Source organism: Bos indicus, chromosome 7 (genome assembly GCF_029378745.1).
Source record: "Bos indicus isolate NIAB-ARS_2022 breed Sahiwal x Tharparkar chromosome 7, NIAB-ARS_B.indTharparkar_mat_pri_1.0, whole genome shotgun sequence".
NCBI lineage: Eukaryota > Metazoa > Chordata > Mammalia > Artiodactyla > Bovidae > Bos > Bos indicus.
Genome location: NC_091766.1, coordinates 58,241,840 through 58,264,335, shown reverse-complemented (window position 1 = coordinate 58,264,335; position 22,496 = coordinate 58,241,840). Strand labels below are relative to the sequence as shown.

At 40.7% G+C, this 22,496-nt stretch overlaps 1 protein-coding gene across 2 annotated transcripts in view; it reads right to left on the bottom strand.

Moving 5' to 3' along the window:
• STK32A (serine/threonine kinase 32A) overlaps positions 1-22,496 on the bottom strand; it is a 133,727-nt gene that overhangs the window by 19,078 nt on the left and 92,153 nt on the right. For both annotated transcript variants that reach the window (XM_070793775.1, XM_070793777.1), the window contains exons 7-8: positions 13,857-13,946; positions 6,762-6,859 (exon numbers count right to left, since the gene is read on the bottom strand). In XM_070793775.1, the coding sequence (XP_070649876.1) occupies positions 6,762-6,859; positions 13,857-13,946 (188 nt within the window). The remainder of the gene's footprint in view (positions 1-6,761; positions 6,860-13,856; positions 13,947-22,496) is intronic.

Genomic DNA, 22,496 nt, shown 5'->3' with positions numbered 1-22,496 from the left:
AGTCATGTCAGACTCTGTGACCCTGTGGACTGTAGCCTGCCCGGCTCCTCTGTCCGTGGAATTCGCCAGGCAAGAATACTGGAGTGGGTTTTCATTCCCTTTTCCTGGGGATTGTCCCAACCCAGGGATCAAACCTGGGTCTTCTGCGTTGCAGGAGGGTTCTTTACCGTCTGAGCCACCAGAGAAGCCCAGTGCTCAGTAAATAGAAGTTTTCAAAATTATTACTTAAGTGCTGATTATAAAGAGATTCAGAGTTTTACACCTCTTTTTACTTGTTTGAATCATAAGGACAAAGTTCAAGTTGGAAGGTTACACAGAAGACTTCAACACCCGCTCCAAATGCAATGAGCCGCTAGTTCTGTGTAGTTGGGTGGAGAATTTTATGATGAGGCAAAAGTATTTTTAGTTTCAAGAGAGCCAGACTCTGCTATAATTTTAACTTGGAGGAAAGAAATCAAAGTAATTTGTTAGTAATTTTCACAGATGTCCACTAGAGGGCAGCCTTTACCAATGCTGATTTCTGTTTCATAAAGGATTCGCCCTGGGATTCTCTATGTGAAGGGAGCTACTTAAAGCTAGCTGCTGCTGGTGCTAAGTCGTTTCAGTCGCGTCCGACTCAGTGCGACCCCATAGAAGGCAGCCCACCAGGCTCCTCTGTCCCTGGGATTCTCCAGGCAAGAATACTGGAGTGGGTTGCCATTTCCTTCTCCAATGCATGCATGCATGCTAAGTTGCTGCAGTCGTGTCTGACTCTGTGCGACCCTATGGAAAGCAGCCCACCAGGCTCCTCCATCCACAGGATTCTCTAGGCAAGAATACTGGAGTGGGTTGCCATTTCCATACCATATTCGCATTTTTTGCCCTTGGGACACAGCACCTAGTAAGTGCTCATTATATGCTTGTTGAATGAATAAAATTTTCACATTAGATTAACCAACAATAGGACGGTGACTATGGCTATGTACATTTATCATGTGCCTGGTTCTTTCAAGGCACAATGACCATGGACTGATAAATTGGGAGAAATGAAAGAGTTTAATTTTTTTCCTTGTTGATACCTGTATTTGAGGTATATGAAGTATATGAAGGCCATATAATGTAATTAAATGTTTGAGCTTTGAAGGCAAAAGGATTTGAGCGCTAAACTGAATCAGTCAATTTTAGTTTCGATTCCTTCTTCTGTAAAATGAGCCACCTTAGAGGATTGTTGGGAAAATTAAATGACATGATACATGTAAAGTTCTCAATAGAGTGACTGATATATATTAGACACAATACAGGAGAGATATTATTATTATTGAAACAAAGGTAAAAAGAATGGTGGATATATTGAGTTGGTTTCATTCAGGTTTTTCCAAACAATCTCATAGAAAAACCTGAGTGAACTTTTTGGCCAACCCAATAAATGTAGATAATGAATAGGAAGATGAGTCATCAAGAAAGGTGATGTGAAGGAAGTCTTAATTCTAAACATGCCATGTCAACACCTGTTACCCAGGGAACCAGGAAGTGCTAGGTCTGACTCCCTAAAAGGGAGCTTGGCCAAACTTTACTTTTTTATGTGAGGTTTAAAAACACCTGCCACATACTTTCTTCCCTCAGGACTGAATAAATGACCATAATTAATTCATCTGCTTCAGTAATGACAGAGTGGAAATAACCCTTGGAACTCAATACCAGAAAAAGAGTGTGCCTTATCAACATCATCAATGTTCATTGACTGTTTGCAAGCCAGGGGCACTGTGGGTCACTACCTGTGATCCACTGCAAGTTTACCATTAGAGCTAGGGCAGGTTGACACACTCAAGCTTCCGGGGTTATATGTGTGTGTGTGTATATATTTTTCTTTTTTTAAATTTTCTTCTTCAGTCCACTTATATTTCTAAACCTAATTCTGAGACATCTAAATACACAAAATGCTTTGATAAACTAATAAATTAACTGAGAATGCTATAAGCAAATGGTTTAAGATTATGCTGCATTTTTTCTTTTATTTTAGAAGGCCATAGGGCTGAATTCAATATATATATTTTTAAATCCTCATGGTCTGTCCACTTGTTCCAAATAGTCCAATTGCCTTTGTCTTATACAATAACCTATTTTTCTAGTTCTAAATTTTAAAATCCACATTAAACCATCAACAACCAGAACTGTATATTTATTCACTTATCAAATGTTGAATGAATGCCTGTAATGTTCCAGCACCTCTGTTGGGCACTGGGGATACAATGAAGACAGGACAGATGGTATTTCTACACTGGTAGAGCCTACAGTCTACTCAGTGAAGCCATGAATAATTACAGAGACTATACAGATATACATACATATTCACAGAGAAATCAATGGGATACAGTGATATAAAGAAAAATTACAGTGTACAGTTACAGGATCTAGCAGACAATTCTAGGGTAGCATATAAATTAAGAATGAGAATATAAAGAACAAACAAGATGGAAAAGGTAAAATGTTACATGGGGAAAAGTGTTGTGATTCTAGTCTTATTTCAGGAGTACAAAAGCAAAAGAGCTTCAGCCAAGGATGTACAATTAGTGCAAAACAACGTATGTCCCTATCATAAGCTAATACTACGGGTATTACAAGACTAGAGAAGATGTGGACCTTGCCTTCACAATGTGAGCTGGGACACAGAGAGATGACAAAGCACCTTAAGGGCTAAGGGAGCCGTTCATCAAGACCATGGTCAGGCTCTTACACTACAGGGATGTTTCAGGCACATTCCCCTTTGAAGCAATGAAAGTGAAATGCGCTCTGTCATGTCCAGCTCTTTGCAACCCCGTGGACTATACAATCCATGGAATTCTCTAGGCCAGAATACTGGAGTGGGTAGACTTTTACTTCTTCTCCAGGGGATTGTCCCAAAACAGGGATTGAACCCAGGTTTCTCACATTGCAGGCGGATTCTTTACTGTCCAAGCCACCAGGGAAGCCCTCGAAGCATGTATTTTTCTGTAAATCACAATTTGTCCATGTGGAGGGAACGACTGTTTAGCACCTTTCATCTGTGGTTTATTTGTGTTGCTAGTTGTAATTAAATGTTGCTATTTCATTTCTTTGAGTTGGCTATATTTTGAAACATAATTACATATAGCCTCCTTGGTGATTCTCTCCAAGAATATGTCAGAATTGATTTGTATTGACTTATTCCCCCATACATTCAACAAACATTTGTCAGGTACCTATTTACAGCTAAATACTGTGGATAATACTAAACTATATAAAACACTGGCTTCACCTTTAATAAATTTATACTCTAATAATATAGAAGAGATTGAAAACATAAAAATTGATATAGCTAGAAAAATTTACAAGGGCAATACATTTGTGAAATGGCTTTAATCCTAAAACAGAAAATAGATTTAGGTGTTCTGATATAGAGAGTTCTACATTTCATCTTAAGTGAAAAGAGTCTCAACAGAAAGGTTAAAGCATAATTTTATTTTTACTGAAACAACAATAACAATGTGTATATGCATGTATGTAAAAATAGACTATCCTTAGAAAAGCAGAAAAGGTTTGGAAGTGAATACACTCTGAAAGATGAGATTTGGAAGGTCAAAGGAGGGTTTTAATTTCTTAACTGAGACTTTGCTTATTAGAGGATGTGGTTGACTTCTACCTTTATTTTTCTGCTTTTGTATATTTTTTCAATAATTTTAAATTCAGAAGGGTTATAAGAGAGTAGTGAAATTGCTCAGTCATGTCCAACTCTTTGCATAGCCTGCCAGGCTCCTCTCTCCATGGAATTCTCCAGGCAAGAATACTGGAGTGGGTTGCCATTTCCTTCTCCAGGAGATCTTCCCAACCCAGGTATCAAACACTGCAGGGTCTCCCATACTGCAGGCAGACTCTTTACCGTTTGAGCCACCAGGGAATATCCATATAAAAGAGAGAGAGAGTACATAAATATTTGGAAGATACACAGATCACTTTAGCTAGAGAGAACAGAGAAAATTGCTTCAGAGAAGGAGCTGTGTTGTCAAGGTCCCTAAAGAATGGGTAGGATCTGATATGAAAAGACCTGGAGAAAGGCTTTTCCTGCAAAAGAAATTTGAGACAGTCCAGGTCTGTCCTTTGTTAGAAATGAACAACCTACATGAAATATAAGGATTCTGAAAAGCTCTACAGTTTAGACACCTCTTCAAACTTAATTTAGCGATTTCCAAACTTATTCAAAGAGTTATTTAAAAAAAAACAGGGTTTATCTTAGGAAATCTCTTTATAGGCAAAGGAATGAGAGGAAGACCTTTGAGGGATGCCTTGAGAGATGAGGAAATCCAAAGAGGCTGAAATAAGTTTGCAAAGAGTCAGCATTGTTCATACTGAAGCAAAATCTGAAAAGTTAACCTGGTACTAAAGAGCAAAGTGTGACCAGCTAAGGTGTCTCGAGAGTGTGGGGAGGAGGGGAGGGTTGCTAAGGCAGATGAAGGGTATATGCGTGTGAGGAATTAGGGAGCAACATTTTTTCTTCACTACGAAAAGTGAGATTTGTGCTTTACAAAAGAGACTCTGCATTGCCATGTTCGTTGCAGCATTATTCACAGCAGCCAAGACACCAAAACAACCTAAATGTCCACTAACAGATTAATAAAGATATGTGTATATGTAGTATATATATATATATATTTATACACACACACACACACACATATATATATATTTATATGGGGCTTCCCAAGTGCGGCAAGTGGTAAAGAACTCGCCTGCTAATGCAGGAGACACAGCATACACAGGTTCAATCCTTGTGTCAGGAAGATCCCCTGGAGTAGGAAATGGCAACCTGTTTCAGGTTTCATTCTTGCCTGAAAAATTCCATGGACAGAGGAGCCTGGCAGACTATGGTCCATGAGGCCACAAAGAGTTGGACACGACTAAGTACACATATTTACACATAATATTCATTATATGTATGTTCAGTCACTCAATCATGTCTGACTCTTTGCAACCATTTAGACTGTAGCCCACCAGGCTCCTCTGTCCATGGGTCTCTCCAGGCAAGAATACTGCAGTGGGTTGCCCTTCCTTCTCAAGGGGATCTTCCCAACCCAGGGATTGAACCCATGTCTCCTGCATTGCAGAAGATATGGATATATTATAAAAGAATAATGGAGCATTACATATGAAATACATATTCACGTACAATATATATGAGTAATGGAATATTATTCAGCCATAAGAAAAAAGGAAATCCTGATGTTTGTAACAACATAGATAGACCTTGTGTCCAATATGCAAAGTGAAATAAGTCAGACAGAGAAGACAAATACTGCATGATATCATTTATATGGGATCTTTGGGGGGAAAAGTCAGGCTTATAGAAACAGTAGAACAGTATAGTTGCCAAGGGTTGAGGGTGGGGAAAATAGGGAGAGGCTGGTAAACACACACTTTTAGTTACGAGCTGAATAAGGAAAAAGAAAAGGGAGCACAGAAGATGAGATGGCTAGCATCACCAACTCAGTGGACATGGATTTGAGTAAACTCTAGGAGACAGCGGAGGGCAGAGGAGCCTGGTGTGCTGCAGTCCATAGGGTCGCAGAGTCAGACACGACTTAGGGACTGAACAACAAGCACAACAAATACAAGTGTAATGTTCACTATAGCTGATAACATATATGTAGATACAAATTCAGCAACCTAACAGTCATTTTCTTTCACCTTTCTTAAGCAAAAGAAGAAAAGAAAATTGAAACTAATGCTGTTAATACATTCTCTGCTGCTGCTGCTGCTAAGTCGCTTCAGTCGTGTCCGACTCTGTGCGACCGCATAGATGGCAGCCCACCAGGTTCCCCCGTCCCTGGGATTCTCCAGGCAAGAATACTGGAGTGGGTTGTCATTTCCTTCTCCAGTGCATGAAAGTGAAAAGTGAAAGTGAAGTCACTCAGTCGTGTCCGACTCTTAGCGACCCCATGGACTGCAGCCTACCAGGCTCCTCCGTCCATGGGATTTTCCAGGCAAGAGTACTGGAGTGGGTTGCCATTGCCTTCTCCAGTGCATGAAAGTGAAAAGTGAAAGTGAAGTCACTCAGTCGTGTCCGACTCTTAGCGACCCCATGGACTGCAGCCTACCAGGCTCCTCCGTCCATGGGATTTTCCAGGCAAGAGTACTGGAGTGGGGTGCCATTGCCTTCTCCATTACATTCCCAGTTACGTCCAATCACAGGGAACTACCGGGAGGTACAACAATATGGAAGGGAGAAAAAAATCTCTTCTTAGCAAAATTAGGCATTTTCTGAGTTTAAGAAATGTTACTTTTAAAAGGAAACTATTCTAATTTGCCACTGAGCCCAGAACCGAGAGCCAAATGAAAGACAGAAATCCAACAAGACAGGGCATGAATTGTGTTGGATTAATAATTCACACTCCCTTTGGGGAAGTGTGTCTGAATCAAAGCCCTAGACTGTAACTGCAAAATGATTTTCTTTAAACAAACAAATATATTTATACAAGATAGGGCATGAGGTGTATTGATTTTCCCTCTCTGGGAGTTAATAATTTCCCTATAATTCATTTAATTTTATCTGCATAATTTAATGTCAACTCACATTCTTGGTCCCATATGTAGAAGAGTGAATTAATTATGGGCAGAAACCCCAAGGGGTGCAACCAGCATCACATGGCAGAGTTGATTTCATCTCTGAAACAAACGACTTGATTTTTAGCCAAAAAAAAAATTCAATCCTTTCACTGTAAAAATGAAACTTACTGGAAGAGTAATCAAAGATAAATGTAATTCTACTGTACCCGGCCTCTCAGCAGCTCATATGCTGTCACTCCTAGTGACCACCAGTCAACAGCAAAGGAATAGCCTGCTTCTCTTCTGGAGTTGAACATCTCAGGTGCTGAAAAACACAGAAGAGTTAAGTTAGTTTTACTCCGATTGAATTGTGCGTGTTCAGTCGTGTCTGACTCTTTGAAACCCTAAGGACTGTAGCCTGCCTGGCTACTCTGCCCATAGGATTCTCCAGGCAAAAATATTGGAATGGGTTGCCATTTTCTCCTCCAGGGCATCTTCCCAATCCAGGGATCGAACCCGCATCTCCTGCATGGGCAGGCGGATTCTTTACCACTGAGCCACCTGGGAAGCCTGTTTTGCTCCCTGAGGACATTAACAAATCTATCTTCAAACATGTTCCTTCAAAGGCAAATTACCAGGGAACAGGGTATAAACACTTTTAGGGTGTTTATCATCCATTGCTAGATTGCTCTCTGTAGGCAAATTTTCTAATTTTATAGTCTTTCTCATTCATCACCAACACACACAAGCATTCACAGGCCTTAACGGACAAATTCTTCCTGACTTAGAACATGTGCCTATTAAAAACTGGATCCCATCAGGCCTCAAATGCCTGGCTGACTCTGTAAGCAGAAGGCTGAGAAGATGTTACTTCGTTGTCTTGGTTTGGAAGGGTTGTAATCAGGACATAAATTTGTATTACTGTGCCAAACCATGTTCAGAATTTGGCTCCAACTACAGGAGATTGGTTTTCCAGTTTGGAGTCATCTGGAAGAGGCAAGAGTAGCATTTGCAGCCTGAAACTGGGGATAAAGGAGAGGAGAAAGGCAGGGCACTCAGAGTGATATAGTTTTACATCAGTCGTGGGGCACTGACTCTTTGTTCCATAATTCTTCCTTTTTTTTTTTTTTTTCAAATTGAAGTATAGTTGAATTACAATGTTGTGTTAATTACTTCTGTACAGCAAAGCAACTCAGTCATATACATATATATACATTTTTATATTCTTTTCCATTATGATTTATCACATGATACTGAATATAATTCCCTGTGCTGCACAGCAGGACCTTGTTGTCTGTGCTGGGCTTAGTTGCTTCAATCGTGCCCTACTCTTTCAACCTCCGGGACTGTAGCCCGCCAAGCTCCTCTGTCCATGGACATTCTCCAGGCAAGGATACTGGAGTGGGCGGCCATGTCCTCCTCCAGGGGATCTTCCCAGCCCAGGGATCGAACCCAGGTGTCCTGTAGTGCAGGCGGATTCTTTACTGTCTGAGCCACCAGGGAAGCCCAAGAAACTGGACTGGGTAACCTATCCCTTCTCCAGGGGTACTTCCTGACTCGGGAATTGAACTGGGGTCTCCTGCATTGTAGTTAGATTCTTTACCAGCAGAGCTACCAGTTGTTTATCCAGTCTATATTTACCAGTTTGCATCTGATGATCTCAAACTCCCAATCCATTCCCCTTACCACATCTCCCCCTTGGCAACTATCAGTCTATTCTCTATGTCCCTGATTTTGTTCCTCTTTCATAGATAGGTGTGAAAGAGTGTCATATAGTAGATTCCACATATAAGTGATATCATATGGTATTTGTCTTTCTGAGTTCATTTAGTGTGATAATCTCTGGGTCCATTCATGTTGCTGCAAATGGCATTATTTCATTCTTTTTAATGGCTGAGTAATATTCCAGTGTATATGTGGACCTCATCTTCATCTGTTTCCATGTCTTGGCTATTGTGAATAGTGCTGCCATGAACACAGGGGTGCACTTATCTTTTTGAATTAGTTTTCTCTGGATATATGCCCAGGAGTGGGATTGCTGGATCACATGGGAATTCTACTGTTAGTTTTTAAAGAGATCTCCATACTGTTTTCCATAATGGCCACACTAATTTACATTCCCACCAACGGTGTAGGAGGGTTCCCCTCTCTCCACACCCTCTCAGCATTTGCTATTGGTAGACTTGTTAATGATGGCCATCCAGATGGGTGTGAAGTGGTACCTCATTGTAGTTTTAATCTCCATTTCTCTAACAATTCTTTCAAGTGACTCCAGTGGAAGGCAGAACCTCAGTCAATCTTATTCCAGTGGATATCTCCAGGTACATGTTCTCTAACACACTGAGAACCTTCTACCCATTTTTCCAAGAATAGACCTAACTTCTGAAGGATGGAGTGGGGAGAATGATGTAGAAAGCAAGGATAGGTCTCTTCTCTGCTTGCTTGTCCAGTACTCAATCTGCCATTTAGAGTCACTTAATAGAAACTTGCTAAATGAATGAACAATACTGAATCAATCAGTCAATCAAGCACTGTTTACAAACTTTAGCTGTGAAAGCAGGCTGTCTGGGCTCAAAATCTGCCTTCACCACTTACCGTGACCTTAACTGAGTTAGTGGGCTGAGCGTCAGAATCATCAGCAAGGATCATGAGAAGGCAGTTCTTACAGAGGTGAGAAACTAAATGAGATAATGGCTGCCAAAATCTCAGCACAGTGTCTGGTACCTGGGAAGTTCTCAAAAAATTAGATACTCTTCAAGAGGGACAAACATCTGTAACACTGGAAATTTTAGCTAGCCAAAAGCTGCACGCTTGACCCGAGCTTCCGGTAGTAGGTTGCAAGTTCTGGACAAAGGAAATGGTGTGATGTAGGAAATGCTCATGGGTTTACCCTGCCTGGTGCACTCAATTTCAAGTAAAATTCTGTGGGCAATATCCAATTAGAGACGAACGATGTTGACATCCCAATGCCAGGACTGATCTTGACTGTAAAAGCCCCTAGCAGGACTAAGTAGGCTTCATCCCCTGGTGAATTCACCTTTCATGCATCACTGCATTCTTTCTTCGAGTCACAGCTCCCCACAAAAGTTGGCAGATAATGGTCCTGACCCCACAGTGCCCCCACAGACTGGATGCGGTGGACTATAACTCTGCCCTCCCTTATCATTATCTCATAGCAAGTCATCAGATGTGGTCCCACCAGGTGACAGGTGATAGACATCTCAGAGAAGCTGCAGAGAACTTTGAGACATAAACAGACCGTTGTGCTAAGAAAACATCTAACAGAATAAACATCTATAAAAGCTGTGTATTCTCTTGTCTTGGACCACCCTTGAAGTTTTTATGAGTAGAATCCTCTCCTACATACGCTGTATTCCAGCATGAAGACATTTGAATATGCATTTATTCATTCAATAAATATTCACAGTAGGCTAGGAATTGAGGAATTTGGGAAGAACGTTAAGAAAAAAGGGCAACGTACAAAAGCATGTTGTTGCTCAGTCGTGTCCAACTCTTTGCGACCCCATGGACCATAGCCCGCCAGGCCCCTCTGTCCATAGGATTTTCCAGGTAAGAATACTGGAGTGGGTTGCCATTGCCTTCTCCACAAAAGCATGCTGCTGCTGCAGCTAAGTCACTTCAGTCGTGTCCAACTCTGTGCGACCCCATAGATGGCAGCCCATCAGGATCCCCCGGCCCTGGGATTCTCCAGGCAAGAACGCTGGAGTGGGTTGCCATTTCCTTCTCCAATGCATGAAAGTGAAAAGTGAAAGTGAAGTCGCTCAGTCATGTCTGATTCTAGCAACCTCATGGACTGCAGCCTACCAGGCTCCTCCATCCATGGGGTTTTCTAGGCAAAAGTACCGGAGTGGGGTGCCATTGCCTTCTCCGCCACAAAAGCATAATGGATAGGTAATTCTTTGAACCCCCACAGTGCTGAAAAGCCAGAGCAGGGAGACGCTGAGGGCTTCCATCAAATGTTCCATCTCTGAGGTGACACAAATAGAGGTGGCGAAGGACTGTTTCCTTCAAAAAGAACATAGAGTATTTTGTTTGTTTTTTTTAAATATTTCCATATCTCCATTCATAAAAGTAAATAAAACTTAAAAGAAGAATTTAATGAGCAGTTATAACCAAATGGCCATGTAACCTTACAACATAGAATCTTGACCCCATCACTGGGTCCTGTCCTGTTACAAACAGAAGTAACCACTATCCCAAATTTCTGTTGGTAATTTTATTCTTGCCTTTCTACATAGATTGACTCTGTTTATGCATTTCTAAGCAACATCTTAGTTTTCCCTATTTTAGTAACATATATGTTATATAGATGTTATGTTTGTATGTCTATATAAGAGATGTGTGTATAACATGTATGTATAAATAACATGAGTATGTGTGTTTTGTGTGTGTGTTAAATCTTACTCCTTGTTTTCTTTGGTGTCTTGCTCTTCTTGTTCAACATTATGTGTATAAAACTTCTCCAACTTGCTGCACATAGTTTGTTCACATTCAAAGCTATACAAATACAGTGTAATTTACCTGTTTCCTACTGTTAATAGCCATCTAGGTTGTTTTCAGTTGGGGCTATTTTGAACAAGGCTCTCATGAATATTCCTGCATATGTAAGATTCTTCTAAGTCCATCTATCTTTAGGTTACATTTCTGGGAGGGGAAATGCTGGGGATGGGCTGCTCATCTTCACACATACTAGATAGCATCAAACTGTTTTCCACGGTGGTTGTACCAATTAACATTCTTACCAGCCACGCATGAGACTTCACTTTGCTCAACCTCCTTATCCACACTTGGCATTAACTAACCTTGTGACATTTTCCAATCAATTGAGTACATAATGGTCTTCCCTTGTGGTTTAAATTGGCATTCTCCTGATTACTAATAAGCTTGTCCACATTTTAATACATTTATTAGCTATCTGGATTTCCATTATTTGCTTTGCTTTTCAGATTTTAAAGCAACTGGACAGTAGATTCTGGTCAGGACATGAAGAAAGGGTCCAAAACTAATATATAAATTTAGTGCAAAAATAAATAAATAAAAATAAATAAATTTAGTGCAACAGAAATAATTCATGGGATTTATGAAAATGATTCTAAATTTCCTCTGTAAAATATGTGAACAATAAAGGTTTTCTGAAAAAAGGATAAAGGGACTTGCATCTGTTAAACTGTATTATAAAGCTATAATAATTAAGATTTATTGATAAAAGTCACAGAATGTAGATGCTAGTACATAAAAATACTTAGTTTATGATGCACATGAATATTTTAATTAGTTAAGCTCTAGGTGATCCTGATTATATTCACACAGACCTAGGGAGGGGAGAAGGAAGGATTGGAGTGATTGGAAAGAGCATGCAGGTAGAAGATGATGAATTCAAAAAAGCAAAACTTCCTTGTTGGGTGAAGGTACTTAAGAACTGGCAGATGGTCCATATTCTTTTTGCCAGAGCTGAGGACCTGATGCATAATATGTTTAGCATTTTACGTTAGAACATATTGTATATTCCTATGAACTTCATTCAGTATTTCATCCTAGTTTTCTTTCTTTTTAGAATTTGTTTCTTTCTGGTTCATTGCTAATTATCAAAAACACTTTAAAAAGAGTGCTGGTGAATATCTGTTAGGTAGATTTTACCAAATTATTGGGAACATAACTTTCAAAAAAAGAAAGCAGACATCCACCTCTGATATCTCTTAGAAAGATTCCCATCCAAAAATCAAAGGCAAGAACAACTTCTGGATGAAGATATAAGTGCTGACAGATATTCATTTTTAAAAATAAAACTAGAAATATTTCTGAGAGCTTAAGCTTGGCCTACCTCATTTGGCTTACAACCATTTAAGAATCATACATACATATGTTTTAAAGTCTCTCTATCTTTCTTTTAGGGAGAAGCTTGAATTTCTAAAGTCAAAAAGAGCTGGCTTTAAATGTAGGCTTTTTCAATTATTAGCCATGTGATCTTGAGCAAATTATTTCTTGTTCTCCTCATTGTAAAATGGTGATAATTACAGTTTGCCTCACAGGGTTGTTGAGAAAAATAAATGAGTCAATGAATGCAAAGCACTTAACACATTGTCTGATCCCTACAAGGCTTTCAATAAATATTGGTAATTGTTAATTATAAGGATGAGGGTAGAGAGGGCAGAGAAACTTGACTGGATTCCAATTTCTTAGCTCTATGTGGTGAAAAAGACTGGAAATGCCAATTTTGAGGAGAATCAAATTATATGGGCATTGTATTTAAAATCACTGGGGAGAGAAAAAAAAGATCATCTTCCTTTACTCCTCTCACCATGGAAACCAGGCCTGGAAAACCCAGATGCACATTTTCTGACTTGGCTTCAAGAAAATAGCCCTTAATATGGAAACCCAGGAAACCTGGGGAATAAACTCAGACCAGCAGGCTTGGAGATTCCTCTTTATCATTTGAGTACTGTGGATTTGGGGCAGAAAATAGACTGTATTGTATGTGTCCATTATTTTAAAAGTGACAAAGGGGACTTAATACCCCTGAAGATAATTGGAAGCCAGGAAATTTGCAGGTTTTCAAACATCACATAAAATCAGGCTCATTTTCCCCTACAGATGACTTGTTTTTCCTCTCTTTAGTTCTGCAAGTAAGACAATGAAATATTGAAAGAAGGTGGCAATGCTCTTGCCTTTAATTTCAAGTTCAAATATTTTGCCTGCAAACTGCTCATGGGATTATAGCGATGATACACTTAAACCAAAATTATAATGGGAAGGCACTTTGTGAACTTACATCCTTATGCAGGAGTATGTAAATCGTGGTTATAGTAATACTTAAATCATTTATTACCATCCCACTTATTGCTGTACCTTCTCTATGTGATTCTTTTTTTTTTTTTTTTTTTAAACTCTTCTCACTAAAAGGTAAGCCCCAAGGGTTGGAGACCTTGTCTGTTTTGCTCCCTACAAGATCACCAGCACCTAAAAACAGAGGTAATGAGTAGGTATTTATTGAATGAACTATTAATATTCTTCATCAGGAAGTAGGTAGAAACTGTCCTTAATAACTCATAAGCTAACGTTCTTTACAGGTAGTCTGTGGCGCCCTCCTGAATCAAGATCAGACTGGATGCTTGCTAAAAGGAGATTCCTGAGGTTCACCTCAGACCTGTGAAATCAGAAGCTCTCCAGGTAAAGTCCGAGAGGGACTTGTCATTCCTAGCTGCAAGGCCCTACAGATGACTGGACCTCCAGTACACGGTGTCCACAGGAATGGAAAACAAGGCTTTGCTCTTAGTGGCCATGGCAGCTCAGGGGACCCGTACCCATGTAAGGCTTGGTGCCAGCCACAGTGGTGATCCGCATCTCCCCGGACAGCATTGTGGCAATGTTGAAGTCTGTGATGTGCACGTGCCCTGCGAGAGAAGACAGCCACAGAGAATGTTAGGAGCTTACTTTGTACATTCTTTTTTTTCTCTCTCTTTAAAAAAAATGTTTTTTTTTTTTATTGGAGTATAATTGCTTTACAAAGTTACACTAGTTTCTGCTGTACAACAAACTGATACTAACCTTTTCATATCATGATCTATCTCCTGGAGGGGGGGTGGTTTAAGACCATACTTACTGGCCTTGCGGACAGAAAAATTGTGCTTTTACTGCCTGTAGGCAATTAAAAATGGCATATAAGAATTTTATAAACTAATGAACAATATATGCCATCTGCAATTGGGTACCAAAGAATGCTCAAACTACCACGCAACTGCACTCATCTCACATGCTAGTAAAGTAATGCTCAAAATTCTCCAAGCCAGGCTTCAGCAATATGTGAACCATGAACTTTCAGATGTTCAAGCTGGTTTTAGAAAAGGCAGAGGAACCAGAGATCAAATTGCCAACATCCACTGGATCATCGAAAAAGCAAGAGAGTTCCAGAAAAATATCTATTTCTGCTTTATTGACTATGCCAAAACCTTTGACTCTGTGGATCACAATACACTGTGGAATATTCTGAAAGAGATGGGAATACCAGACCACCTGACCTGCCTCTTGAGAAACCTGTATGCAGGTCAGGAAGCAACAGTTAGAACTGGACATGGAACAACAGACTGGTTCCAAATAGGACAAGGAGTACGTCAAGGCTGTATATTGTCACCCTGCTTATTTAACTTATATGCAGAGTACATCGTGAGAAATGCTGGGCTGGAAGAAGCACAAGCTGGAATCAAGATTGCCGGGAGAAATATCAATAACCTCAGATATGCAGATGGCACCACCCTTATGGCAGAAAGTGAAGAGGAACTAAAAAGCCTCTTGATGAAAGTGAAAGAGGAGAGTGAAAAAGTTGGCTTAAAGCTCAACAAGAAAAACACCAATACAGTATACTAATGCATATATATGGAATTTAGAAAGATGGTAACAATAACCCTGTATGCGAGACAGCAAAAGAGATACAGATGTATAGAACAGTCTTTTGGACTCTGTGGGAAAGATAGAGGGTGGGATGATTTGGGAGAATGGCATTGAAACATGTGTAATATCATATAAGAAACAAATTGGCAGTCTGGGTTCGATGCAGGATACAAGATGCTTGGGGTTGGTGCACTGGGATGACCCAGAGGGATGGTATGGGGAGGGAGGTGGGAGGGGGATTCAGGATTGGGAACACGTGTACACGTGTACATCATGTTGATGTATGGCAAAACCAATACAATATTGTAAAGTAATTGGCCTCCAATTAAAATAAATAAATTTAAATTAAAAACAAAAAGGCTCAACATTCAGAAAACTAAGATCATGGCATGTGGTCCCATCACTTCGTGGCAGATAGATGGGGAAACAGTGGAAACAGTGTCAGGCTTTGTTTTTCTTGGCTCCAAAATCACTGCAGATGGTGACTGCAGCCATGAAATTAAAAGACGCTTGCTCCTTGGAAGGAAAGTTATGACCAACCTAGAAAGCACATTCAAAAGCAGAGACATTACTTTGCCAACAAAGGTCCATCTAGTCAAGGCTATGGTTTTTCCAGTAGTCATGTATGGATGTGAGAGTTGGACTGTGAAGAAAGCTGAGTGCCGAAGAATTGATGCTTTTGAACTGTGGTGTTGGAGAAGAGTCTTGAGAGTCCCTTGGACTGCAAGGAGATCCAACCAGTCCATTCTAAAAGATATCAGTCCTGGGTGTTCTTTGGAAGGAATGATGCTAAAGCTGAAACTCCAGTACTTTGGCAAAGAGTTGACTCATTGGAAAAGACTCTGATGCTGGGAGGGATTAGGGGCAGGAGGAGAAGGGGATGACAGAGGATCGGATGGCTGGATGGCATCACTGACTTGATGGACGTGAGTCTGAGTGAACTCCGGGAGTTGGTGATGGACAGGGAGGCCTGGCGTGCTGCGATTCATGGGGTCGCAAAGAGTCGGACACGACTGAGCAACTGAACTGAACTGAACAGACAGTAAAAGCTCACTTATTCTATCCTCAAGGCCAATAAGACCTTAAACTATCAACTCTTCAGGAGCCAGGTCATGCTATGAAAAGGTTAGCGCCGGTTGTAAATTTGTAGTTCAACCTCAAAAAGTTTTAACCTTGGTCTTTAAGAGCTCACACTCTGGTAAGTTCTACTTGGGCAATTTTTGTCTATTGGCATCATTTTCAGTTGGTACAGAATGTGAGTATCAAGAGATGGACAGATAAGAACTATTCAAAATATCAAATTTCCAAGCATCTCTTATGGAATCTTTTAAAGAGACAAACATTAATACAAAGAGAACATGACTGTGGATAAACATATTAATCGATATTTCTTTGCCAAGAAAGAGTTCTTTTCTCTCCTTGTTTTTCTGAATTATCATTAGTAGTTTTTTGTCTGATAGTTCAGATTGTCCCCCAGTGATCACAAATAAAATAATATATCTAGGGAAAGTAAGGGAGAAAAGTCAAGTTCTACTTTTAAAGAGGCTGTTTAAAGAGCCCTAAACTGGGAGCTAGGTGAGTTGGGTCCTGCCTTGAATTCTGCCCCTAAGACTTTGTAAACTTGAGGTTGCTTTCCTGTGCTGAATGTAAGTTTCCCTTTTTTTTTTTTTTTAAAAAAAAAAAAAAGGAACAGTTAGACTTGATGCTGTCTAGGGTCTCTCCCCACTCCAGTATTCTTGCCTGGAGAATCCCAGGGACAGGGGAGCCTGGTGGGCTGCCGTCTATGGGGTCACACAGAGTCGGACACGACTGAAGCAACTTAGCAGCAGCAGCAGGGTCTCTCTGCAGCCTTAATACTCATGGCAATACTGTGTGGGTCTAACACTCAAGTTCAGCAGACAGCAATCCCTACAGAGTGTATTAGTGTCCTTGTGCTCACAGCCAGGAGTAGGAAAGGGCATTACCAGCCATTCAGGCAGACAAGCTCATTGTGTTGGTTGGCACGAATGTCATATGCTTTGAGAGGATCTTGGAAGTGTTGGCATTTCCATTTGCATGCTTCTGTGATTGTGATGAGATGTGGTGGTAACTGGAGGGGGTGCCATGGATTGTTATTCCACATCCCACAGACCCCACTCCCCCTGCCGACTTCACTGTCTGCTCCCCAATAGCATCCAGCCCACTCTTAATGATAAATCTCGGTCTTTATCACCAGGGTTTTGCTTGATGCAAAAAAAGTGTTTTGTTTTTATCTGGTGACATCTTAGTAAAGTAACAGTAGCTGAAAGTGAAGGCATTCTTACATAAATGGTTTCAAGAGATGATTTCAAGAGCTTGCACTATCGTAATATAGGTTATTTCAGTATTTTCTTTCTCTGTTTCTCCCTCATGTTCAAAGCACTGGCTCCTTGGTTCACAAGGTTTGATACAAAATAGGGGAGTCTGGAGACTTAGTGGTTAAGAGCTTGTTCTCTGGAGTCCGATTGCCTGACTTTAAGTCTCAGCTCTACCACTGATTAGCTGTACTACCTCAAAAAGGTGACTGATTCTGACTGTAAAGTTGGGATGATAATAGTGGTCTTCTCATGAGGTTGTTGGGAAGATCAAATGAAATAATGCTGTGGAAGACTTAACTCAGCATTTCACAGGAAGTATGTATCATCCAATTGTTGCTATTTGTCATGATCATATGCTCTGGCATCATTTTGCAAAACACACATGCCTGGACTTCTCTCTCCTAAGACCCCATTGCAGTGGGATGGGTGGGAGAGCCAGGTATCCAGGTTAAAAATAGTACCAAGAAACTCCACAGGTGATTCAGATGGGCAGCCAGGCACGGGATCCTTGACTTTAGCCTGAGTAGGTGTTCTAAGCCAACTCAATCCTGAGACTGACTATGCTCATGTAGAAGTATTGGATTGGCCAAAGAGTTTGTTCAAGCTTTTCCATATGCGGGTACGGAAAAACCCGAACGAACTTTTTGGCTAACCCAGCAGAAGCTAGAGGATGCTTGAGAACCAAATGGTTCTAAAAGTGTGTGGTCCCCAGACCAGTAGCGTCAGGAACGTGATAGGGATGCAGCCTCCTGGGCCCTGCCCCCACCTACTGAATCAGGAACTCTGAGGGTGGAAGCCCTGTGTTTAAACAAGCTCCCCAGATGATTCTGACACCCAGTTCATTTTGAGATCATGCTTTTAAAAGAAGACCTGGCTTAGTAGAAAATCTTAACCACAGTTAGTACTCATTATATTTCTTTTGAATGTGGTTAAAAGAGTGTTAATTTTATCATATAAGTAGTATTTGAATTTGTATGATTCATTGCAATTTTCAAAAGGTTTTCATACCCTTTGGGCTAGTGAAGTCATCCCTATTTCAGAGAAGAGCTGTTTGTGGCTAAGTTCTCAGTGTTCAGAAGTAGCAGAGCTACTTAGGATCAGTAGCAGAACTTAGGATCTATCATGGTCTAGGACTCTTTTGCTGAGTTATGAATTGTCCAAAGACTTTTTGCACCGTATTGTAAGACCAAGATCTGAAGAAACTCAAAACACTGACTTCTGATTGGCTCAGGGTTCTCTCACCAGGATGCATAGTAAACGATTGGGAGGAATCATCTGAGGGCCAACATCTACTAGAAACTGCACCCTAGTGCCCTCAAGCTGAACGAGGAAAGCAGAGCCTCACGGAGTCTTTGCACCAGCCCGACATCTCAGCTCCAGGCCCAGGATGCTGCTGTACTTCCCTCGGCTCACCTTGGGGACCTTTCTGCCAAGTTCCCCTCTGTGCTGTGGAAATGAATCTGAGTTCTGGCTCACAGAGGAAGCTCTGGTTGCCCTACTAACGGAGGGACATAGAAATTGCTTTGGAGTGAGGGACCCCTCTGGCTTTCCCCATAAGTCCTGGTCCCGAGGGAGCCTTAGATCAGAGTTTCTCAACTTGGAACTGACTGAGAACTTGGACCTGATTATCTGTGTGGTGAAAGGCTGTCCTGTGCATCGTGGAATGCTTACTTGCATCCTTGGCCTCTATCCACCAGATGCCAAAAGCACTTCCCACTCCTGGCTGATATACTGACCATCAAAAATGTCTGCAGACATTGTCTCACCTCTGCAGGGAGAGACAGCAGAACAAAAGCATCCAGTTAGAAACACTGCTTTACTGTGAAGTTTTCAAGTACAAGGCCCAGAACTTCCTGATTGAGCACCCTAGGGAGCCATCTGCCTGTTCTTTTCAGCTCTGTACCTGGAGGCACAGAATCACATTAAAAGTTGGAGCTCACAGTATTGAGTCACTGGATTGAGTCATCACTGCAGTCATTATTTATACTCTTTCTTACTGTGCATGTGTCCAGCCTGAGGATGTTTCTCAACACAGCCCTCAAGGACACCATAACCAATTGGTTGACATGGCTCCTAGCTTTCAAAAATTTCCCTAACTCAAAAATGGTGCCACAGTTTTCTAGGATTCTTGTTAAAAATTTATATCCTTAGACACTAGCTGAGATTTATAAACCTGATTATCTGGGGCTAAGGTACAGTGTCCTATTGTGTGTGTGGGGGGGTATGTGTGTGTGTGTGTGTGTGTGTGTGTGTGTGGTATATGTGTGTGTGTCTGTTTATATATAAAAATGCTACACACTTGATTTTTAGGTACATTTTGGGACTCTGCAAAGAAGAAGCTATTAAAGTAGCAGGCTCGGTTCTTCCTCACACTCCTAAACTGAGTTTTTGCCTTTCTCTGTTCCCTGTGACAAAGGGAGGGTATCAAGAAACCTAAATTATAGATAATGTGGTAATTGTCATTCTCTCAGATATACCAGGGAGATGTTATTCTTCCTTTGTAGGCAGCACTTATTTCCTGAATAATTTAGAAAAAAAAAATACAAGAATTTAGACTCTATTGAACTGATAGAATTGGATGAAGTACTTAAGTTGGTAGGATATGGAAACCATATATCAGAACAGTTGGTTATGAGCCATCCAAGAGTTAATGCCATCTCAGGCTCTGAACTAGTGAGTGAGCCATTTAAGTAGGACAGTGTGATCTAAATTAAAAAAAAAAAATTAAGTCAAATTCCGATGTATAAAGAATGTTCATTCACACTGGTAGAAGGACTCTCCATTTACAAAAGGATTTGGTTCCTTTAAATATCGGTCTTTTCTGATGAACATGAACCAGTATGACTCAGTAAGAGTAATACAAAGTTTCTCCCTGTTACTGATGGTACTGAATTTAAATATAAGCCACATGGTGTAATACACAGCTCACTTGGAGAAATGGGAATAGCAGGTGTATCAGAGAGGAGCAGTTATCCTTGCAATTGCTAAATCCCCATGCAAGAGGCATACATGAGCCACCAGGAATTTCATGTCAGGGTATTGGGTTGGCCAAAAAGTTTATTTGGGTTTTTCCATTACATCTCAGGGAAAAAGCCAAAAGAACTTTTTGGCCAACCCAATAATCAGTTGGGTTGGCCAACAATGCCTGAAAGCTAGGTTTTTCAAAACCTGAAAAAAAAGACAGTAAATAACCTCAAAAAATTATTTTTTCCAGAAGAGATCCCTAGGACAATGCTTAGAGAATGACCCTCAATCTTGTGTGTTTGCATCTCTCTCTCATTCACATACCCAGTCCTTCCCAAGACAGTGTTGCTCTAATTGACTGCAATGATTCTCCAGTTGAGTTTAGGATGGGGGTAAAATACAGAAAAGCTCCTCTTAGGTCACTGTTCAAACCCCAAAGTTTAAGAGTGAAAAGTATCTTTGTAAATAGTACACCAGGTAACAGGTGTAGACAGGGAACCAGGCAGCATGGGCTGCTGGCTTGCAGTCCCTAAGCAGCGGAGCCACAGTCCAGCCAATAATAAAATGCCCTGAAAAAGTGGGTGTTAGCCTCCTACATGCATGAGGGAAAGGCAGAACAGGCCATTGAAAGTACAGTTACCTGAGAATTAAGGGTCAGACAAAATTGTTTAAACACAAGACCTAAGAAGTAGATGTGTACAATATTTGGTATATCCCTTTTGGAATCAAAATATCAATAATTCTTTAGTAAAGTCAAGTAAGGATCCAGCTTTTAGTGACTCTGTACCACCTGGGAAACCTTATCTACAATATCACTCAGTTAATTTTTCCTGAGGGTAGTCTCTAAGGGTGTTTACACTTGAAGATTAATTTATTCCTGGATCTTTCTCCTCATCTACAATCACCAAGTTGATAAGAAAATGAGACAGAGAAAGACTTTGAATGAGAGCTGGATGACCTCATGGTAGAAATAAGATGAGGTCACACTGGAGATCCAAGTCTGAAATGTTCTCCAAATGGAAGGTGACTATTGGAAAGGTTTTGGTTGATAGGATCAATGTCTCCTTTCAGGATCCTGACAAATATTCGAGCAATACACTGGGCACAGAGGCAAGCAGCTGAGAAAGAAGTGGGGACAGAACCCCAAACCAGGCTCTGTGTGACCAGTGCTCACCTTCCCAAGACTGTGTTGGGCACACAGGGCACCTTTTTCTATCATGTTGTGTAGAGGTGGCCTTTAGCGGCTAGGGTTGTGAAGAGGACAGCTGTGAAGCTCCACAGAGTTTATTCATACCAGCATGAGGGGGATCCTGCTTCCTACTGAAGGCAGAGATAGCTGGTGTTTTCATGAAAGTCACCTTCATGCTGTCTCACCAGTGCCCACATTTCTGAGTTTCAGAGAATCTGTTCCCAAATGTCAGAAGCAGTAAAGGGAAGGAAGAAATAAGGCATTGGAAGAAAGTGGAAAAAATCTTTTTAGACAGTCCATAAATAAATAATGATGCTGAGCTTTGAAATTAGAGGTCATACAGAAAAGCATTTCTTGGCACTCAGAGCACACGTGGCAAACCAGGTTTTAAATGGAATTAGGTAAATAAATAATGAACCATGGATAGTCTGTGGAGTTTCAGCCCCACTTGTAAATCCCTTTTGTAAAAGTCAGATGAATACAGAGCTTAGCAGATTTGGGACTCCCTCACCCAGCAGCTCTCTGAAAATTTAACAAGGATCTTATTGCCTCTGTAACATTTATAACATGCAGGCTGTGTGTTCTACAACTCTGTACTGATGTACCAATAAATCCAAATGTCCATTAAAATAATATTAGGAGGAGATTATACACATTTAATCACTGTTGGTCAAAGCTTTTTCTACAGGACATCTTCAATCAGTGTTTCTTGAACTTCAGGTGTTCATTTTTCACCTTCATGGTCACTGCCTTATCCCTCTGGGTACCACATAGACCCTTACCTACTCTATAGGTTTCTTTAAATGGAATGATTTTTTGTTAACTGAAAATGGTTGAACAGAAAACTTAGTATCTCTTATATAAATGTAAAAATTTGCCCTGATGAGAAGAAAAGCCTAAAAGCAGACAAAATGAGAATAAAATAATGTCATGAATCTCTGCTGCTGCTAAGTCACTTCAGTCGTGTCCGACTCTGTGCGACCCCATAGACGGCAGCCCACCAGGCTCCCCCATCCCTGGGATTCTCCAGGCAAGAACACTGGAGTGGGTTGCCATTTCCTTCTCCA